General features: G+C 41.1%; 1 protein-coding gene across 1 annotated transcript in view; it reads left to right on the forward strand.

Moving 5' to 3' along the window:
• The window catches only part of arhgef4 (Rho guanine nucleotide exchange factor (GEF) 4), a 65,006-nt gene that overhangs the window by 1,165 nt on the left and 48,365 nt on the right, over positions 1-15,476 (forward strand). Inside the window, exon 2 of the mRNA XM_029149416.3 lies at positions 2,136-2,165. Within this exon, the coding sequence (XP_029005249.1) occupies positions 2,136-2,165 (30 nt within the window). The remainder of the gene's footprint in view (positions 1-2,135; positions 2,166-15,476) is intronic.

Here is a 15,476-nt window from a genome sequence, read left to right on the forward strand (position 1 = left end):
TTTACTATAGATTAAAACTTGTGTGTGCAAGTTTAAAAACTGTCTCCTTGTTATGAGACGGTAAAGTGGTGTAAGTTACATTAACCTCTGTTGAACTGGTGTTGCTGTATTGTGTTGTATAAGAAAATAATTAAGGTTTTGCACATATTTATTTTACAAAGTGAACGAACGCTAATCTGAAGAAGAAGTGGTCTTTGCTTATTACTTCTTTCATCACAGACGCATCATGGCTCCCATCCAGGCGACTCATCCAGCTCCTCTTCATGCCACTGGATTCCTCAGTTTAGTTGATGGACGTGTGCAGACATGCAGCCTGTACACTTGTCTTCACTCATATTTCAGATATGTTTTTAACGCTTTTGGTCGGAGGTCAGTCTGCCTGCTCAGAGTTGGGAGTCAGCTGATGTTCTGTGTTAGAGTCCAGAGAGTACCCCAGCCTGTCTGTGATTTGAGGGAGGTTCAGGTGGTCCATCCATCACACTTACTGCCTCCTAAGGGTGTAATTCTTTTGATTAATCATTATTTTTATTCATATCTTACTGGTGAAGAATGCCAGAAAAAGTACGTGTCCATCTCAAGTTTAAGATTTGAACAGAAAACAAAGACAACTTGAAATGGACATGAAAATATGTCAGTCCAGCTGATGGCAGTGATTAAAAATGAAACTTAGATGTCTCTCCAATTATTTTTGTGGATTGTAACACTACTTTTACACTTTTTCAAGAACTTTCCAAATATGAACACCTCAACACATATAACAGGAACAGCTTCTGATATTTGTTTGCAGTTTTATGAAGCACTGATCTGCCAAAAATCACATACCGGCGTGTTGCAGTAGGTGACAAGGTCAGTCAAGGTCGATTTAGTAGCGTCTGAACGTTTTCCAGTCCAAACGAGAGACAATAAAAACAGCTGGAGGAAACTGAATACCTCACATATTGCTTACTATAGATTGTACTGAGGTGACTCATGTCAACCAATGTAATGTTAACATTGTATTTAGAGTTTTCCACGTTAACCCACATCACCTTTATTCTTCTGGTTCTGGTTCTCTCCCCTCAAAGTCAGGTTATCAACAGGTAATGTTGCCTTGTTAATGTACTGTACCATAGTTGTGCTATAATCACAGCAACACAACAGTTACAAGTAACAAATCTTGCGGTGTTTGAGCCCTTTAGCCTGGACTGACCTAAATATGGGCTTGATTTAATCTCGAGGAGCCCTGTTTGGGCATTTGCTCTGCCTCCGTTTGCAGTTCTTTTTATGAGGCAGCTGTGGCGCAGGAGGTGAAGCAGGTTGCCCACTAATTGCGGGGTTGGCGATCGGAGCTCCTGTTCACATGACAAAGCATCCTTTGGGCAAACCACCGAACCCTAAGTTCTACAAGGCGCTGACGTCTTTCCCATTGTTTCAGCCTTAGAATGGGTCGACCCCCTGCTCTGCTGCTTTACCTCTCTTTAAAATGGTGCCAGCAGTATTGGCTTAATGCAGCACCAGCCTGCCTAATACTGAAATGGCTGAGCACTTCTTTACTTTACTTTTCATGTGACCACCCTATTTTAATAGTTGTTATATTAATTTTATTTAGTCGAGAGGCCACACCTTTTTTATGTGGAAACCTGTGAGCATCAAAGCCCTTCAGACAGTCCATATGTTGTAGTTGGTGCATCTTAAAGGAGCACAGTGGTTTATGTGCAGTTTGTGAGAACCAATGAGCCTTTTTATGAGGCTACACTGCTTTAAGTGCTGTTGAAAGTTGGCTTTGAAAAGTGGGTGTCTTGTTCCTCCAGCTGTACTGAGCTTGGTTTTGATGGCAGCTTATAGGGTAGTTTTCAGGGACCAGTTGTCATATTTAAACAAACCATCCTGCACAGAGAACATAAATGGACGGACGACAAGCCTGGCGCTGTGTGCGGCAGATGTGGTTCGGGAAGTTTTATAAAGGTTTTGGTGCTTTTTTTATTTGCTGTGAAAGTAGGTCACCATTTGAATTTACTGTTGGTGCTGTGATTCCAAACTGACAAAGCCATTTCATATTTCTAAAACAAAAACAAAAACCTTAACAATAAGCCTATAAACGTCCTGCAAAAATGTTGTATTCGCATGTTTACGTATTTTTCTCTTTCTTTCCTCAGAAACTCAAATACCAGGCTGCTGCTCCACAGGTAACATCAAACATCTTCTTCTCCAACTTTTGAGAGCTTGTTTTACTGGTTATGCTCCCCTGGCAGCAGATGAGCGCATTACAGCGCAGCTTCTTTGTGTTAGAGTTTGTTGGAACACTTTACACCAGCGTCATGCTCACAGTTGCAATATTATTGAGTGAACGCTCAGGATGTCGGTTGAACATGTGCTAATCCTCTCACCGTTGTTTGGTGTGGCTTACGGCAGATGTGCCGCCTCGACGTAATGACGACAGGCTGAAGCTTGTCTGGTGCCTTTGTCCTAGAGGACGATGCGTTTCTATACAAAAACTGTGAAAACAGCAAAAACATTTTATTGCTTGCATTGATTTGCAACGGCGTCAGTCCTACGTGCAGTCATCTCTGTTATCAATAATTGCACAATTACTGTAATAAACATAATTACTCATTTACACCCGTATATGGTGGAAAGGTAATACTCACACTTTCCAGTTTTTAAATGAGCTTACAGTAGCTGGTCACACATAGATGTAAGGTACTCAGATAAAGTATGGAGTGCACTGTAAATACTACAAATCAGTCATGTTGACTTTATCCAAGAAAGCACAGAGGACCTCTTCCCAGTGTTGTAGTGTATATTCAGTGTACTGAATGTTGTCACCCCATCTTTACCTTCTGATTGTCATTACTGAAATATATACGTCATTTGATTGGTTTCAAAATAAGGGTGGGGTAACAAGAGTCTGTGCAATATCAGGGTTACTTGAGTGCAAGAATGAAAACACAGTCATTGTCTCATTGCTACATTAACACAACAAGAAATGAAATTAAGAAAATGAAATTAAGAAGAACTTTCAAATGCAGTTTTGTATCTTTTTGAACATTTTGACAGCTGCTCTGGTATTCTTTTAAGTACCATTTCATTTACTCAGCTTGATTAATCTCTCAAGAACAGTTTGCTTGAAAAGCGCAAAGGGGGAAGTTTGGGTTATATACATACTGTATATAAACTAGCATTCAGTTTGACACTTTGATGTAACATGTCTGTTGAATATGTAACCATCATATTTGTGCACAAGATGTCACCTTTATCTTTGTATAATAATACAAAATACATAATAATACTGCCTCCTGGATTTTACAGTAACAGCCTTTTACTGTTATAAAAGTAAATGTAATTCATTACAAAAGACTATAGTAGTATAGTATAGACTTTAGTATTAGCTTTCAATAACATAACTTAACCCATCTTTGACAGCTGAGTGGCAAGTGGCAAAATTGGTTTCTTGTTGACCAATGTAGAAGAAAAAGGAACCATTAGGTGTTTTGACTTACCACATAGTCCTTGTTTCCTTTGTTCATTGCAAACAGCTGCAAGTTAAAAAATGTTGCCCATACATAGTTTAACAGTAGTAGTAGTAGGTAGTCTGGGTTGAATAATTTCAAGCTCACGTGAAATATTCCACATGCTCGTGGCAGATGCCAAACTGTACAGTAGTTAAAAGGATTGAGCTTCAGATGCTTAATGTTTACTTGATTACTAGCTAGCTGCTAATAGGCTTTTTAAAAGATGGCCTGACTACAACTAGTGACTGAGCTTTGCATTGTCTATAGTGCACTCAATATTGCATGTGTAAAAAATGTTGAGTCAAGTGGAAATGCATAAACCTTTTAAAATCCCTTCTGACCTCCTCTGTGATGTTGAGGCACCTTCACACTGCAGTGCATATGAATGTATTTGCTTCCTATACTGTGACCCATGTTTGAACCCCAGTAGCTCATATAGTCTGCCAGTCAGTGGTCCACATGGTGGTTTCTATAGGCTGTGAAGCTCATTATGACAAAAACCAAACTCAATTCCAGACTTCAAGGTCACAATGTAAGTAAACACTATGCAGAGCCAGCTCTCTAATTTAGGGAGTAACCTGGTGGTTTGGTTGGGATTCCTGTACTATTGGACAGCTCTGCCCATAGTATGTAAAAAAAAAACCAAGGACCCCTTGTCCCACATTTCAGAAGAAACATTTTCTTCTCAGTAATTCATGAAAGTTTTGAGCCTGGTGATACTTCTATTACTTTGTTTGTTAAATCTTGTTAATGAAATTGCATCCAGAACTAATTAGTATTTTCTTTATGTTAATTTTTCAAAAGTTCTTTTCACATTATTCATTTTAGCAATAAAATTCTTTCAGTCCCTAAAAATGGACTGGGTGTGTCATTTTCCAAAAGTTATTTTTCTTCTTTTTTAAACTGAGAACCAACAGTTGTAGTTCAAAATAGTTTGGTGAGGAAAACCTCAAACCTAGCAACTGTGCAACACATCCAGGATTCTGCACAAATAGTTCTGGTACCAGTAAGTCTTCCTTTCACTAGCAGTTACTCACATTGTAGTATTTAATGTTTTTTCTGTTTGAGGCATCTCCAATAGCATTTAAAGCTGCCAAGGCCGCTCCAAGTGCTAACTGACAAGTTCACTGTGTGTTATTTTAGTGCGGCTGCATGTGTCTCTGCACAGCATATTACAGCACATTGTCTGAATCAGACACAGTGTGGGACCTTTTTAGCATTGATGTTTAGCTTTGTTACAGTGTACTGTTGACCTTGGTATCAGCTGATTATAGTATAAGTAAAGTTGCAGGCAGGTGTTTTTCATAGCTGGAGCCCATTTTTCACTGCAAACCTTGACTGGACAGCCCAATGACTTCTCCACTGGCCTGAGCTGACTTGGCCGCTGCAGGATATTAACCATGTTCTTATGAAACCATTTGTGTGTAATTTTGGTCGTCTCCAAACTTATAGCTCTCGGTAGTTACGGCGTATGAGTGATTATGTACAAGATTTGATTTATGCCAGTTATAGTGCATAATTGTTGGCCATTGTTTGATCTGAGTGGGGAAACCTTCTTCTAGTTGACTTAATTTATTGCTGGCTGAGTATTGCGTGTGTCATATTTCTTTTATGTCTTTAATGATGGCTTTAACTGTACAGTTGTCTTTTTATACACAGATGACTGTAAATTTTGCAATATTCCATTCTCTGTAGTAAATCATTTTATCTTATGTTTTAATATTCCTCATGCATAAAATATAGTCTTGGTCTCCATGCATGAACACGTTTGCAGAATGCAGGTCCCGGGTAGAGTCAGTGAAGCCACCTGACTCTAATTTGGCATTGTATATCTATATTTGTGTTATTTGGAAGAACTGATTTTACATATTTTAGAATGAAGTTTGAAGTCAGCCAAGAGAGCAGTGACTTTCTTTCATTTCCAGCGTAGAAGTGTGAGAAATAGACCCACGCACTCCTCAGTAAATCAGTGTCTCGGTGCTAAGCTGTCACATACCTCTCAGGGTTTGGGTCGGAGTGGGGTTGGTGGGGTGACGGAGCGGCAAGGCAAATTGAACACAGTTGCAAAGTTGACACAAGAGATACCCAGGAATTTCTCATTTCACATCCAGTCAAGCTGAGGGGGGGGTGAATGCTTCTCGTGCTCTCTCTGTGAAATTTACATGCAAATTCCACAGTACATATTCATAGAATATAGAATTTATTTACCTTAGTGTCGTTGTCCTGATATGTTCCCAACCTCTCTAGATGTCTACAGGTATTTCTATAGAATATACTAATCTAGTAATATTGCCATTCCTACAGAAACAGTACTGTTTAGACTTTAGGTGTGTCTCAGTTCCTTAATTAATCCTTTGATGCTTCCTGCCCTTTATTTGATACGAACATAGTTCTTCATCATATTCTTAATTTGCTTATTTACGCATGATGGACAAACAACAGCCCAGTCATGTCTACCTGCCAGAGCACCATGTCATAAACAGGCTCTGCAACTATCAGTTGCCACACGTTAAGGAAATGGGTCCTGCCCAAATGAGGGAAACTGGCCCAGCCCTGCAGCAATATGCTCTGTAAACGGGCAACATATGATAGAACCGGCCTCATGAGTGAGGGTGATTGGACTGAATGATGTGCTAGCTATTCTATTAATGATAAAAATGGATTTATTTATATTGGATAAGAGCATGCATAAAGTACGTTGTGTGGCTTCCATCAAAGGTAAAACCATCAATGATGATTCTACTCTGTCTGCTTCATTGGCTTCATTGGCAGCTATACAAGCACAAGCCATAGCAGAACCACCTGCAGGGCTGTTCTCTTTCTGTTTTCTCGCTCAGCTCCACCTTTTTTCTTTCTCTCCTTCTTACTCTAATGCGCGCTGTCAATGTTCTTTTTCTATTCTCTGTTTGATCATTCAGCACACTAATAGGTTATCTGGATGCAATAATAAGATGTTGACAAAACCTAAATCAAATAAGGACCTACCAACCGGATTGTGTTTATCCTCCCCCCAATAACTCAACACCACAGATCTCAGTTCTTGTCCAGACACTGTTAAAGCATTTTAATGAGCTACAGTTCTCCCTAATCACCAGTGACTGCACAGTAGTTGTTTTTATAATCAACCCTACTGTACATATGTACTTCTGCTGTTCCAAATACCCACTAGAGCTCCAAATGTGAATTAGTTTACTGCACCACACTTTCCTATAGTAGGTACCTGTATTGTATGTTTGATAAATAATTACAAACAGTTATGTATGATAGTTTACGGTATGACTGTATTAACACACATATACTGTACGGAAGTGAACACAAGAACCTTATATTTCACTATACATGCCCATTGAAAATGTATGCCATATGTTCCATCGACCTCATTTTAGTATGGACTAATCAACATATTGTACACACATACATACAGTGACATATGTAAGATATCTGTTCATCACTGGGAGTGCTGTGGATGTATGTGAGAACACAAATGTGTGCAGGTGCTTGTCAGGGGTTCAGTGCTAGTGATGGTAGGTTTACATACATTGCCGCAGACAGACAGCACCTGACCGTCTGCTCCTGTTTGTGCATTCGTCCCACATGTCTATGACATCACTTGTTTTATGAGTTTGAGCCAGGGCATTAGAGTAGGACTTGGTTACTTTGATCCACCTCTAACCCAAATTCTTCCAACAAGGAACGAGCCAAAGAAAGCATTCCTTACAAAGGGGAATAAAATGAGCCAGAGGGAGCATAATGACTGACTGACTGCTTTTCTTTTTCTGGACCTGTGGTTACCCTGCCTGGTCATTAGGTTTCTCTGGCCCTCTAGACCAAGCACAACAACTCTGTGTATGTGTGTGTGTGCGTGCGTGCGTGTGTGTGTGGCGCAGACAAAGGATAAGAGCACACTGTAACTAACAAATGAGCAACAAGACCTTTTTGAGAAGGTTCCTGACCAGTGGATCTGACTCAGTGTAATCTTTCATTGTTTTGAAGGAACATAGCATTACACCTCATTTAATGAGCTTTGCCCCAGTGGCCCTTAGCTTTGATGGTGCTTCTCTTCTCACTGTACAGTTGCTCCTGACAATGTGCAGCCGGTAGTCACTGTCAGGCCTCATTAGGGCTTGGACCACACAGTCAGAGCGACTCAGACAGCGTGCAGAAGAGCTTCAGCAGGACCCTCATGGTGGTGAAGATAGACACAGATAGTGTCTGAGAATCTAGAAAAATCATGCAGAAATTTTAACTGTCAGTCAAAAGACAGTTCCATCACAGGTGGGTTTCCTAGGTTTCCCATACTTTTATCATACTCTTAACCACTGTGGACGTTTTGTAATGCACTGTACATGAATACACAAACCAAGAGTAAAAAATTTGCTTTGACTATGTGCTACAGTAGTTGTCTCGTCAACCCTGTCTAGTCAAACAGTTTTACCATGGTACCAATAAATCTGTTGTAGCTGTTACTTCATGGCTTTCTTATATGATTGTTTACTAACTAACAGTTATTTTCATTAGTGACTAATGTGATTTTTCTACCGTGTTTTATTAAAGGTACTAGTTAGGCTGGATTTCATACTCTGAGGTGCTCGATAAACAGAAATTCAAATCCCGTTAGTGGACCCAAATGAAGGGACCCGGTGGTACATTCTTGTCCTCATCAAGTTGCCAGGCGGTGGGCAGCTGATTTGCATGTCCTCCTTGTTCAGTAATTCGGTTTGAAAAAACAAAGCCCAGCTTTAAGTGGCCACTTGCGGAGAAACGGAAGGGGTGGGGAAAAGTGGGAGGGGGCTGATTTCACAAGCGCTGACAGTCTTTGAGGTTCACAAGTTGGCCCGGGCTCCTGCAGCACTTGTTATGCTAATGAAGGACTGGATGCATGATGATTTCCTCATGTAACTGTTGGTTACCCAGGAAATACGGACGTCTTTCACTCACGCTGAAACAAGAGATGCTGTACTTGTTCACTCTGGATGGAGTAGTACAGAGCACACATTGTTGAAGTAGTTTGATAACATGATTTTTCACCATTTGTAAAATGTGTTTAGACATTTTGAAGAATTGGGCAAATAAGACTAATGGTTCAGTAAGTTTGTAAAGCAGCTTTTGGTTGTACATGGGTAATTTTTTACACATACTGTACATACAGTACATACTCTTTAGATAGGAACTTCATTCACTTCATTTCATTGTTCTGTGGCCAATCACAAACTTCTCGCAGAATAAAACTGGAAAAGTCCTTCTTTGCTTGTATTCTGTTGCTTACATTGATCTCTGCTACAGTGAATATACACCACTCATAATTTTGACCATGACAATATGTGTTTCCATTATCTGTACGATACTGGAGACCTGCAGGACCGGGTGCCAGTTACGCTGCTGATAAGCTCCTCCTCAGCTTCTTCCTCCAGTCTGGACAACGCCAACTCTTCATTCCTCGCTTCCTTCATTAAAGAAGCCATCCAAAGAGTCCGTGGCCTTTGTTCTTCCTCCTGGTAACAAGGCACAAAGCTAAGGGTTCAAGTGTTTTCCCATGCTCTACCTCCATTAATGTTTTGTTTTTTATTAGACAGCAGTCTGCAGCACAAAGCTCACAGTGTGCTCCGTGCATTGTCCGTCATTTATTTTATGTGGGAGCTGGTCTTGCAGGTTTAACACTCCTGGTATGTACATGCCTTTCTGTGGAAATTAGCAGACCTTGCTCTGAGCTTTGAGTTATCCGGTTATGGCACTAAACAAACAATTGGGTAAACACCTCGCAACATCTTTTTGACTGGGAATGTGAATACAATGAAAAGTGTATTCTGTGACTGGTGCAGCTGGTGGATTTACAGCAGGACACTGCACCTGATGTGTCCTAGTTTCTTGTACAAAGTGAGCACATGGGAGCAGTGGATGCTGAGGCCCATACTGTACAGTAGGGGTGTCTTTCACACTTGTCTCCCTGTTGAACAGAGGCCAGGCTGCATGTTTTTGTGGAGAAGTTAATATTCTTTAAAGCTAACACAGCGTGATGCAACAGACCCCTGAGGAGCCTTTTTTATTTGAGTAATTAAGAATAATATAAGAGTATAGATCATCTTGTCAGTTGGCATTTCCTTCTCATGTATGCCCAGAGATAAATTTTCATGTCCTGAATTCTTTCATAAGCCTTAAGAGTATTTATCCGCCACACATTGGTTTTATTATTCTGTCAGCAAATAAGAAGCAGCTACATTTTTTCTTAAATTGCTTATCAAGATCCCCCAGTGAACAAGTCTTTTTTCACAACGCCTATTTCTTTCCCACAGGAAACAAAGCAACATCTGAAAGCGAGGCATTAATGCATGAGCTTGTTGATGTGTTTCTGGTTGACAGGTTCCAGTGCAGGCTAAAATGTGGCGGCTGGCACCGAACAGGCAAATCTTTAAGCCTGTTTTGTCCTAATTGTGTGCCTGTGAATTGCTCCGGCAGAAACTAACTGAAGCACGTCTTGCCTCAACAGATGACCCCGTTGTTTGTTACAAAGACCTTTATCAGGAGATGGTCTTTTAGTCAAAATCACCTGCAGTCTTGCACATCATGCAATGTTTTTTAAGGGTTCAATAATAGCCTGATCTCCAAAGGTGCTTCAAGTGTTGAGTTATAAAACTTATATATACTATATACTATAATACTTTGGCATGTGCTGTAAGACATGTAGGAAGTGGGTTAGGACACTGCACTATAGAAGTAGCTGGAGTTTGATGAAAGTCTGGGCAATCTTCTAGTGGAAAGTGATATAAGGGATCAACATGTTGGACAATCACACATCTGTGCATTTGAAGCGTTTGCCCTTTTGTGCTCTCTAAAGGTCAGCATCAACCATTGAAAACATTTGTGTCGTTTGACATTCAGTAGATTTGTACATTGAGAGATTTGCCTTTGAATCACACTCAACCACAAATAATTTTTTGGGTCCTCTCAAGATTGGACTTTGGAGCACTGATTAGCTGTGTTTTTAGGGAAGTTGTGACTTGTTGTAATTCCCCTGTGGGCGTGCCCTGTCCAGTCGTAGCAGCTTGATCATTTGTCAGCTGATTAATAAATTAGGCACATGACTCATCCTGGCTGCTGACATGCTGAATCACTCTGCTGACACACACGGTCTGAGCAGTCAGATTCAGTTCGGTTGTGTCTGTCTTTTTCTAATGTAGCACATATCTAAATCAGGCGTCCTTGGCTCGTACAGCACAGCAGTGTTTCTCTCCCTCTGTAGTTCTGACAGGCAGCCGGGAGCCCGGCCAGAACACAGCCATTTATTTCAGGACTTCTGGGAAGAGAAAAGCTGGGCTGCCAGAGAGTAGCCTGAATCATGGCTGCAGCTAAGAGGGGACTACTGGTTTTAGGGCTGCAGAACCACGTTTATTTCCCTTTATAATTCATATGACAGTGTATGCAGATGGCTTCAAGCGTATCTGGGCCTATGCATAGGTTTGTGGCATATCATGCAGTCAGGAATACATAGTTTTAAGGTAAGGAACTATTCAAAGACATTCAACTGTCTTATTCATGCTGTGAGTTAAAACGTTGAAATCGACTTTCTTGTAGGTTTCCAGAGGATCATGTATTGCCATAGCAAAATCATGAAAAGTTAAATCATTTCTGAACTTCACTGGCCATTGAAGTTCTTAGACTTTACAGTATGTTAGAAGTGCTGGAGGCAGCAGACATGTCATTGTGTGGCTGTGGTTCCACATGTCTAATTAGACAACAGAGTTTGCTCCATTCATTCAACAAGTTGAACAAATTGGCGTTTGGATGTGAGGTTTAAAAATAAGTGTGTTATTGAGATGTGGAGATTGTAAAGGTAGCGGCTGCAAACATGGAACCACCTGAGAAATGGGTTGGAATCAGTGAGCTGTAGTGGCTTTTTCCTGAAAGCTGAACACTGATGCTCAACTCACTGCCTGTAAATGTACTACAGATGTAATTCAGTGTGTATGGGTCAAGCTGAACCACAGTGACACAAAATAGGGAAATAAATATGATGTAGTTCTGTGTTGACACAACAGGGGGCATTATTTGTCCTTGACACTGGTTATTCCCTTCTGTTACAATGTGTCCATAAAAACATACTTTCAAATAGGTGCTATTGTAACTGGTGTGTATGTAAAGCGATGTGTTGGCCTGCATCCTGTCTTTTGTGTGACCCGGCCGTTGTTGGTACGAGGGCACTGGCTTGTGTACAGTGTGTTTTGATAGAACAATCAAGTGACATTTTCCACACACCACTGACTCCCCTATCAGTTGAAATAACCTCCATGGTCTGTGAGTATTTAGTCTTTACTCACTAGCAGGATGTGTAAGAGGGTTCCAATGAAGCTCATGGTGCAGTTGATGTAAAGGCACGCGGGCCCTGACGATCTTTTGTTTTCACACTAAGCTCTGCTAATAGAACAGTGAAGTCACTGTTTCCTCTTCTCAACTGATGTATTATTCACGAGGATGTGAAGATCGAGCTTTGTGTATTTTATGCTCACACACAATAAAAGAAATCTGTTTGTTCATTGTGGTGCAAAAAAATGTATCTTGTATTTGCAAGTCATTATTAAGTTCAATGTCGTGCTAATATTGACATATTGTCACATTTTGAAGAAATGAAAAACAAGCTGTGGTTTTTCCAAATCGGAATTACTATTCCTGAGGAAATCAGCAGGAGCCTCCTTCTCTGAAGGGACAACCGTAATGACTTCTGAAATAGACATGATATCATCAGCTAGACAGAAGGAGTGTCCTGCGTTCCGTGTTGTCGTGTGGCAGGGCCCTTTCTTTATGTTGGTGCAGCCACCAGCTCAAACTGTGTGGGAATTTCCAACTACTCAACTTGCATCAAAGTAACATCACAGCATTCTAGTACGCACACAATGGACAAGTCTATTAACAGTCAGGTCTTTAGTCGGTGAATAGAAGACTAGGCCCTACAGTACATTAACACCTACTTTCTTTGTTTTTATTGCAAGTACTTCTTATATTTGTGTGTTACTGTGTAGTTGTGTCACATTTTACATTATGATGTGTTCATCCCCTGCATGTTTAGTGAAGTCCTCCACCTGTGGAGTCTCTGTTGGTTTGACTGTTACATAATTCCTGTAAAGAGACTTTCTCCACCTTCCCTCCTCCCTCCCTCCCTCCCTCCCTCCCTCCTTGATCTGTGTCACTGGGGTTAAGTCTGAATAAAATTGCAGCAGGTTGTGAAGTTGTTGCTCCAACACAGGCAGAGAGCTAGTAGTCCCGTTCAAGTGGATGAGGGGGAAGACAGCTGCGTGCCGGTCTCTCCCTAACTGAGATCTTAAACAATGCTCAGTGTTATGTATTTTCTACGCACCATTTTCCAGGTAAGTCCTGTGACTTTGAAAGGTTTTGTATTCATTTGTGTAATTTATTCTACTAGTTGATAAATGTGCCGACTTGGCGTTCTTTATGTTGTTTACAACATATCATTGTCACCGTTTTGCCCAACCCATGCCTGGAAACCGATCTTTGCCGTCATTTATTGGAAGTGCGATGATAACAAGAGGCTTTGGGTGCTGTGAATGTTATTTCACAGGCTGAGTCCTTTTACCATGCTCCGCTGCCTCCTGGGTATTGCTTTCACACGCAGAGAAACATTGCTTGAATGATTATAATGCTGTCTGATAGGTTACACTGGTCCAAGAGAGCGCTTCTCCCCGTCCCTGTCTATCATTAGCTTCTGATGTACAGTACAGTATGCTGCACCTCTTACAGTGAGCAGGCAACATTTGAGTGATAAACGTGAGTTGCCGTAATGTCATGCTTCTTCATAGCGGAGGTGTGTACGACAAATGATCATGAGCTTTAGAAGGTTATTATCAGCTTTACTGGGGATGGGAGGCTTTGACAGCAGCTTCAGCTGTTAGAGCGTCTGCTGCTTCCCATCTGCTGCACACTGAGAACCAAAGGCCTCCACACCAAACAGAAACATATCAGTAGTAGGTTCAATCAGTTACTTAACATTGTACCTGATAGTTACTTTATGCATCCCTAAATTTCAGGTTTGTTAGATGAACACCTGTGGGAATCCACTGTAAGGGAGTTCATATTCAACAGCGTGCCTTCATTTGTCTTTAAAGCTACTGTACAAACATGACAGGGTTTACATGGCATTAGTGGCGACGTGGACAGTGATTCTGAGTTCATGTCATGGATTTAACTGTGCCTCAAAGATCAATAAATCAGCACATCAGTGTTTCCTGTCATGCAGGTCAATAACCCAGGTTCTAAAGGATCACTCTGTTTGGCTGAACTGATAAATGTAACCAGTTGATAAACATTAGGAGATTTTGTACAGTCATGGATGAAGTTCACAGATTTGTTGTCGTACTGTCAGAGTGTAAAAAGAAATTTACGTTCCTCGATTTAGTCTTTTGTTAAACATTGTTTGGTATATTGAACTGAGTGGCCAGACACACCTGTATTACAGTACAGATAGAGTGTACCTCTTCATGATAACACTAGATCGAGAGACAGACCAGGACAAGTGTAAAAAAAGTCTAGTGTTGTGTGTTTCCAGGAGCACAGTGGCCTCAGGAATATTGAAATGGAGGAACTGACTGAGCTTGAACATGTAAGAAGAAGGTTGGTCAGGGATGTGACAAAGACGTCAGCAGTCATTCATCGGCACTCCGTCAGTCGGGCCTTTGTGTTAAACAGAGGCCACTACGAGCAAAAGCCACATTACAGCCTTGCCTGTAGTTTGTCAGTCACAGCATTTAAAACCTGGAGAGCACGAGGAATAAGAGTGCATCATGGTGACAGCATCACACTGTGGGGAGCCTTGAATGGAGGTGCCTCTGAGTGACACAGATAGCGGTGGATGAATGCAGTCCAAACACAGAGGTCCTTGTTGAAAGCATGTTTCAGAGTGTGCTGTTACGGAAAAACAGGAATCCGAGGCAAACAGCTGAGGCAACACTGGAGTGGGAGCAGGAAGTGTCTCTGACGGTCACTGAGTAGACTGAACCAAAGCACAGACTAAACCCCGTTAAACATGTGTGGAAAGACTTGGGTGGGAGTTCCCATAGTTTTGATCCATCCAGTGTGATGGAGTTTGGATTTGCCATGAAAAGCTAGCAAGGACTTAGCAAAGTAGACGGGTGCACAGTATGCTGTTCTTTTACATTTTATGTCAGGCTTATTGTTATGAAAGGGTATTGAATGTTACATTAATTTAGATTATGCTTGTTTTACTGATTTGACAGAGCTCCCTGGCGTATTGCGCTCTCAGACACCCAGTTTTTAATCGGACAGCGTTAACAGCTGGAGCGGGGTAAACCCCAGGCTGTTGATGGTTTCATTACACACTCCCTCGCATTAACAAAGAGTTTTAATAACAGCGATGTGAGAAATGTCCTGAAGGAAAATCTCTCACAATGACAAGTGAGCTGTCCATCAGCCTGAGAGAGCCCTGCCCTCCTGACCCACCCTCAGCCTTGCTTCACAACGTGAACGGCACACAGTGGGAAATAATGGAGAGATGCAACCCAGAGTTTCCTAATTGTGGGAACTGATACGCTCTGCTTTATCCTTCTTTTCTCGCAACAGCTTTCATTGATTTTTTTTTGTTCAGTTCTGTGCTCTACTCAACTTGGGCACAAATATGCAGTTGTTGTTTTTGTAGCAGAAATATTGAAAGAAGCATTCTCTCAACTTTTACATGTTAATCAAGTTAAAGTAGCTAGACAGAAGCGGATAGTGGCATTAATATTGCCTGATTTCAGCATAGAAGAAGATGTCAGGCTGCATTACATACAGTAGTGGACCAGTGTTAAATAATGTACCAGTGAAAATGATTATGTACAGTTTATGTGGGAAATTTGACATTGCAGACACTGAGATGTAATCTGAGGTTTAAGGAGCGTCTCTTTTAATTTTTTTTTAACAACCTTCCCTGCAGGTCTTGCAGTCACAGGTTATAACTTAAACATTGACTACAGATATTCAGTC

This window comes from Betta splendens, chromosome 4, assembly GCF_900634795.4.
Source record: "Betta splendens chromosome 4, fBetSpl5.4, whole genome shotgun sequence".
In the NCBI taxonomy this organism is placed as follows: Eukaryota; Metazoa; Chordata; class Actinopteri; order Anabantiformes; family Osphronemidae; genus Betta; species Betta splendens.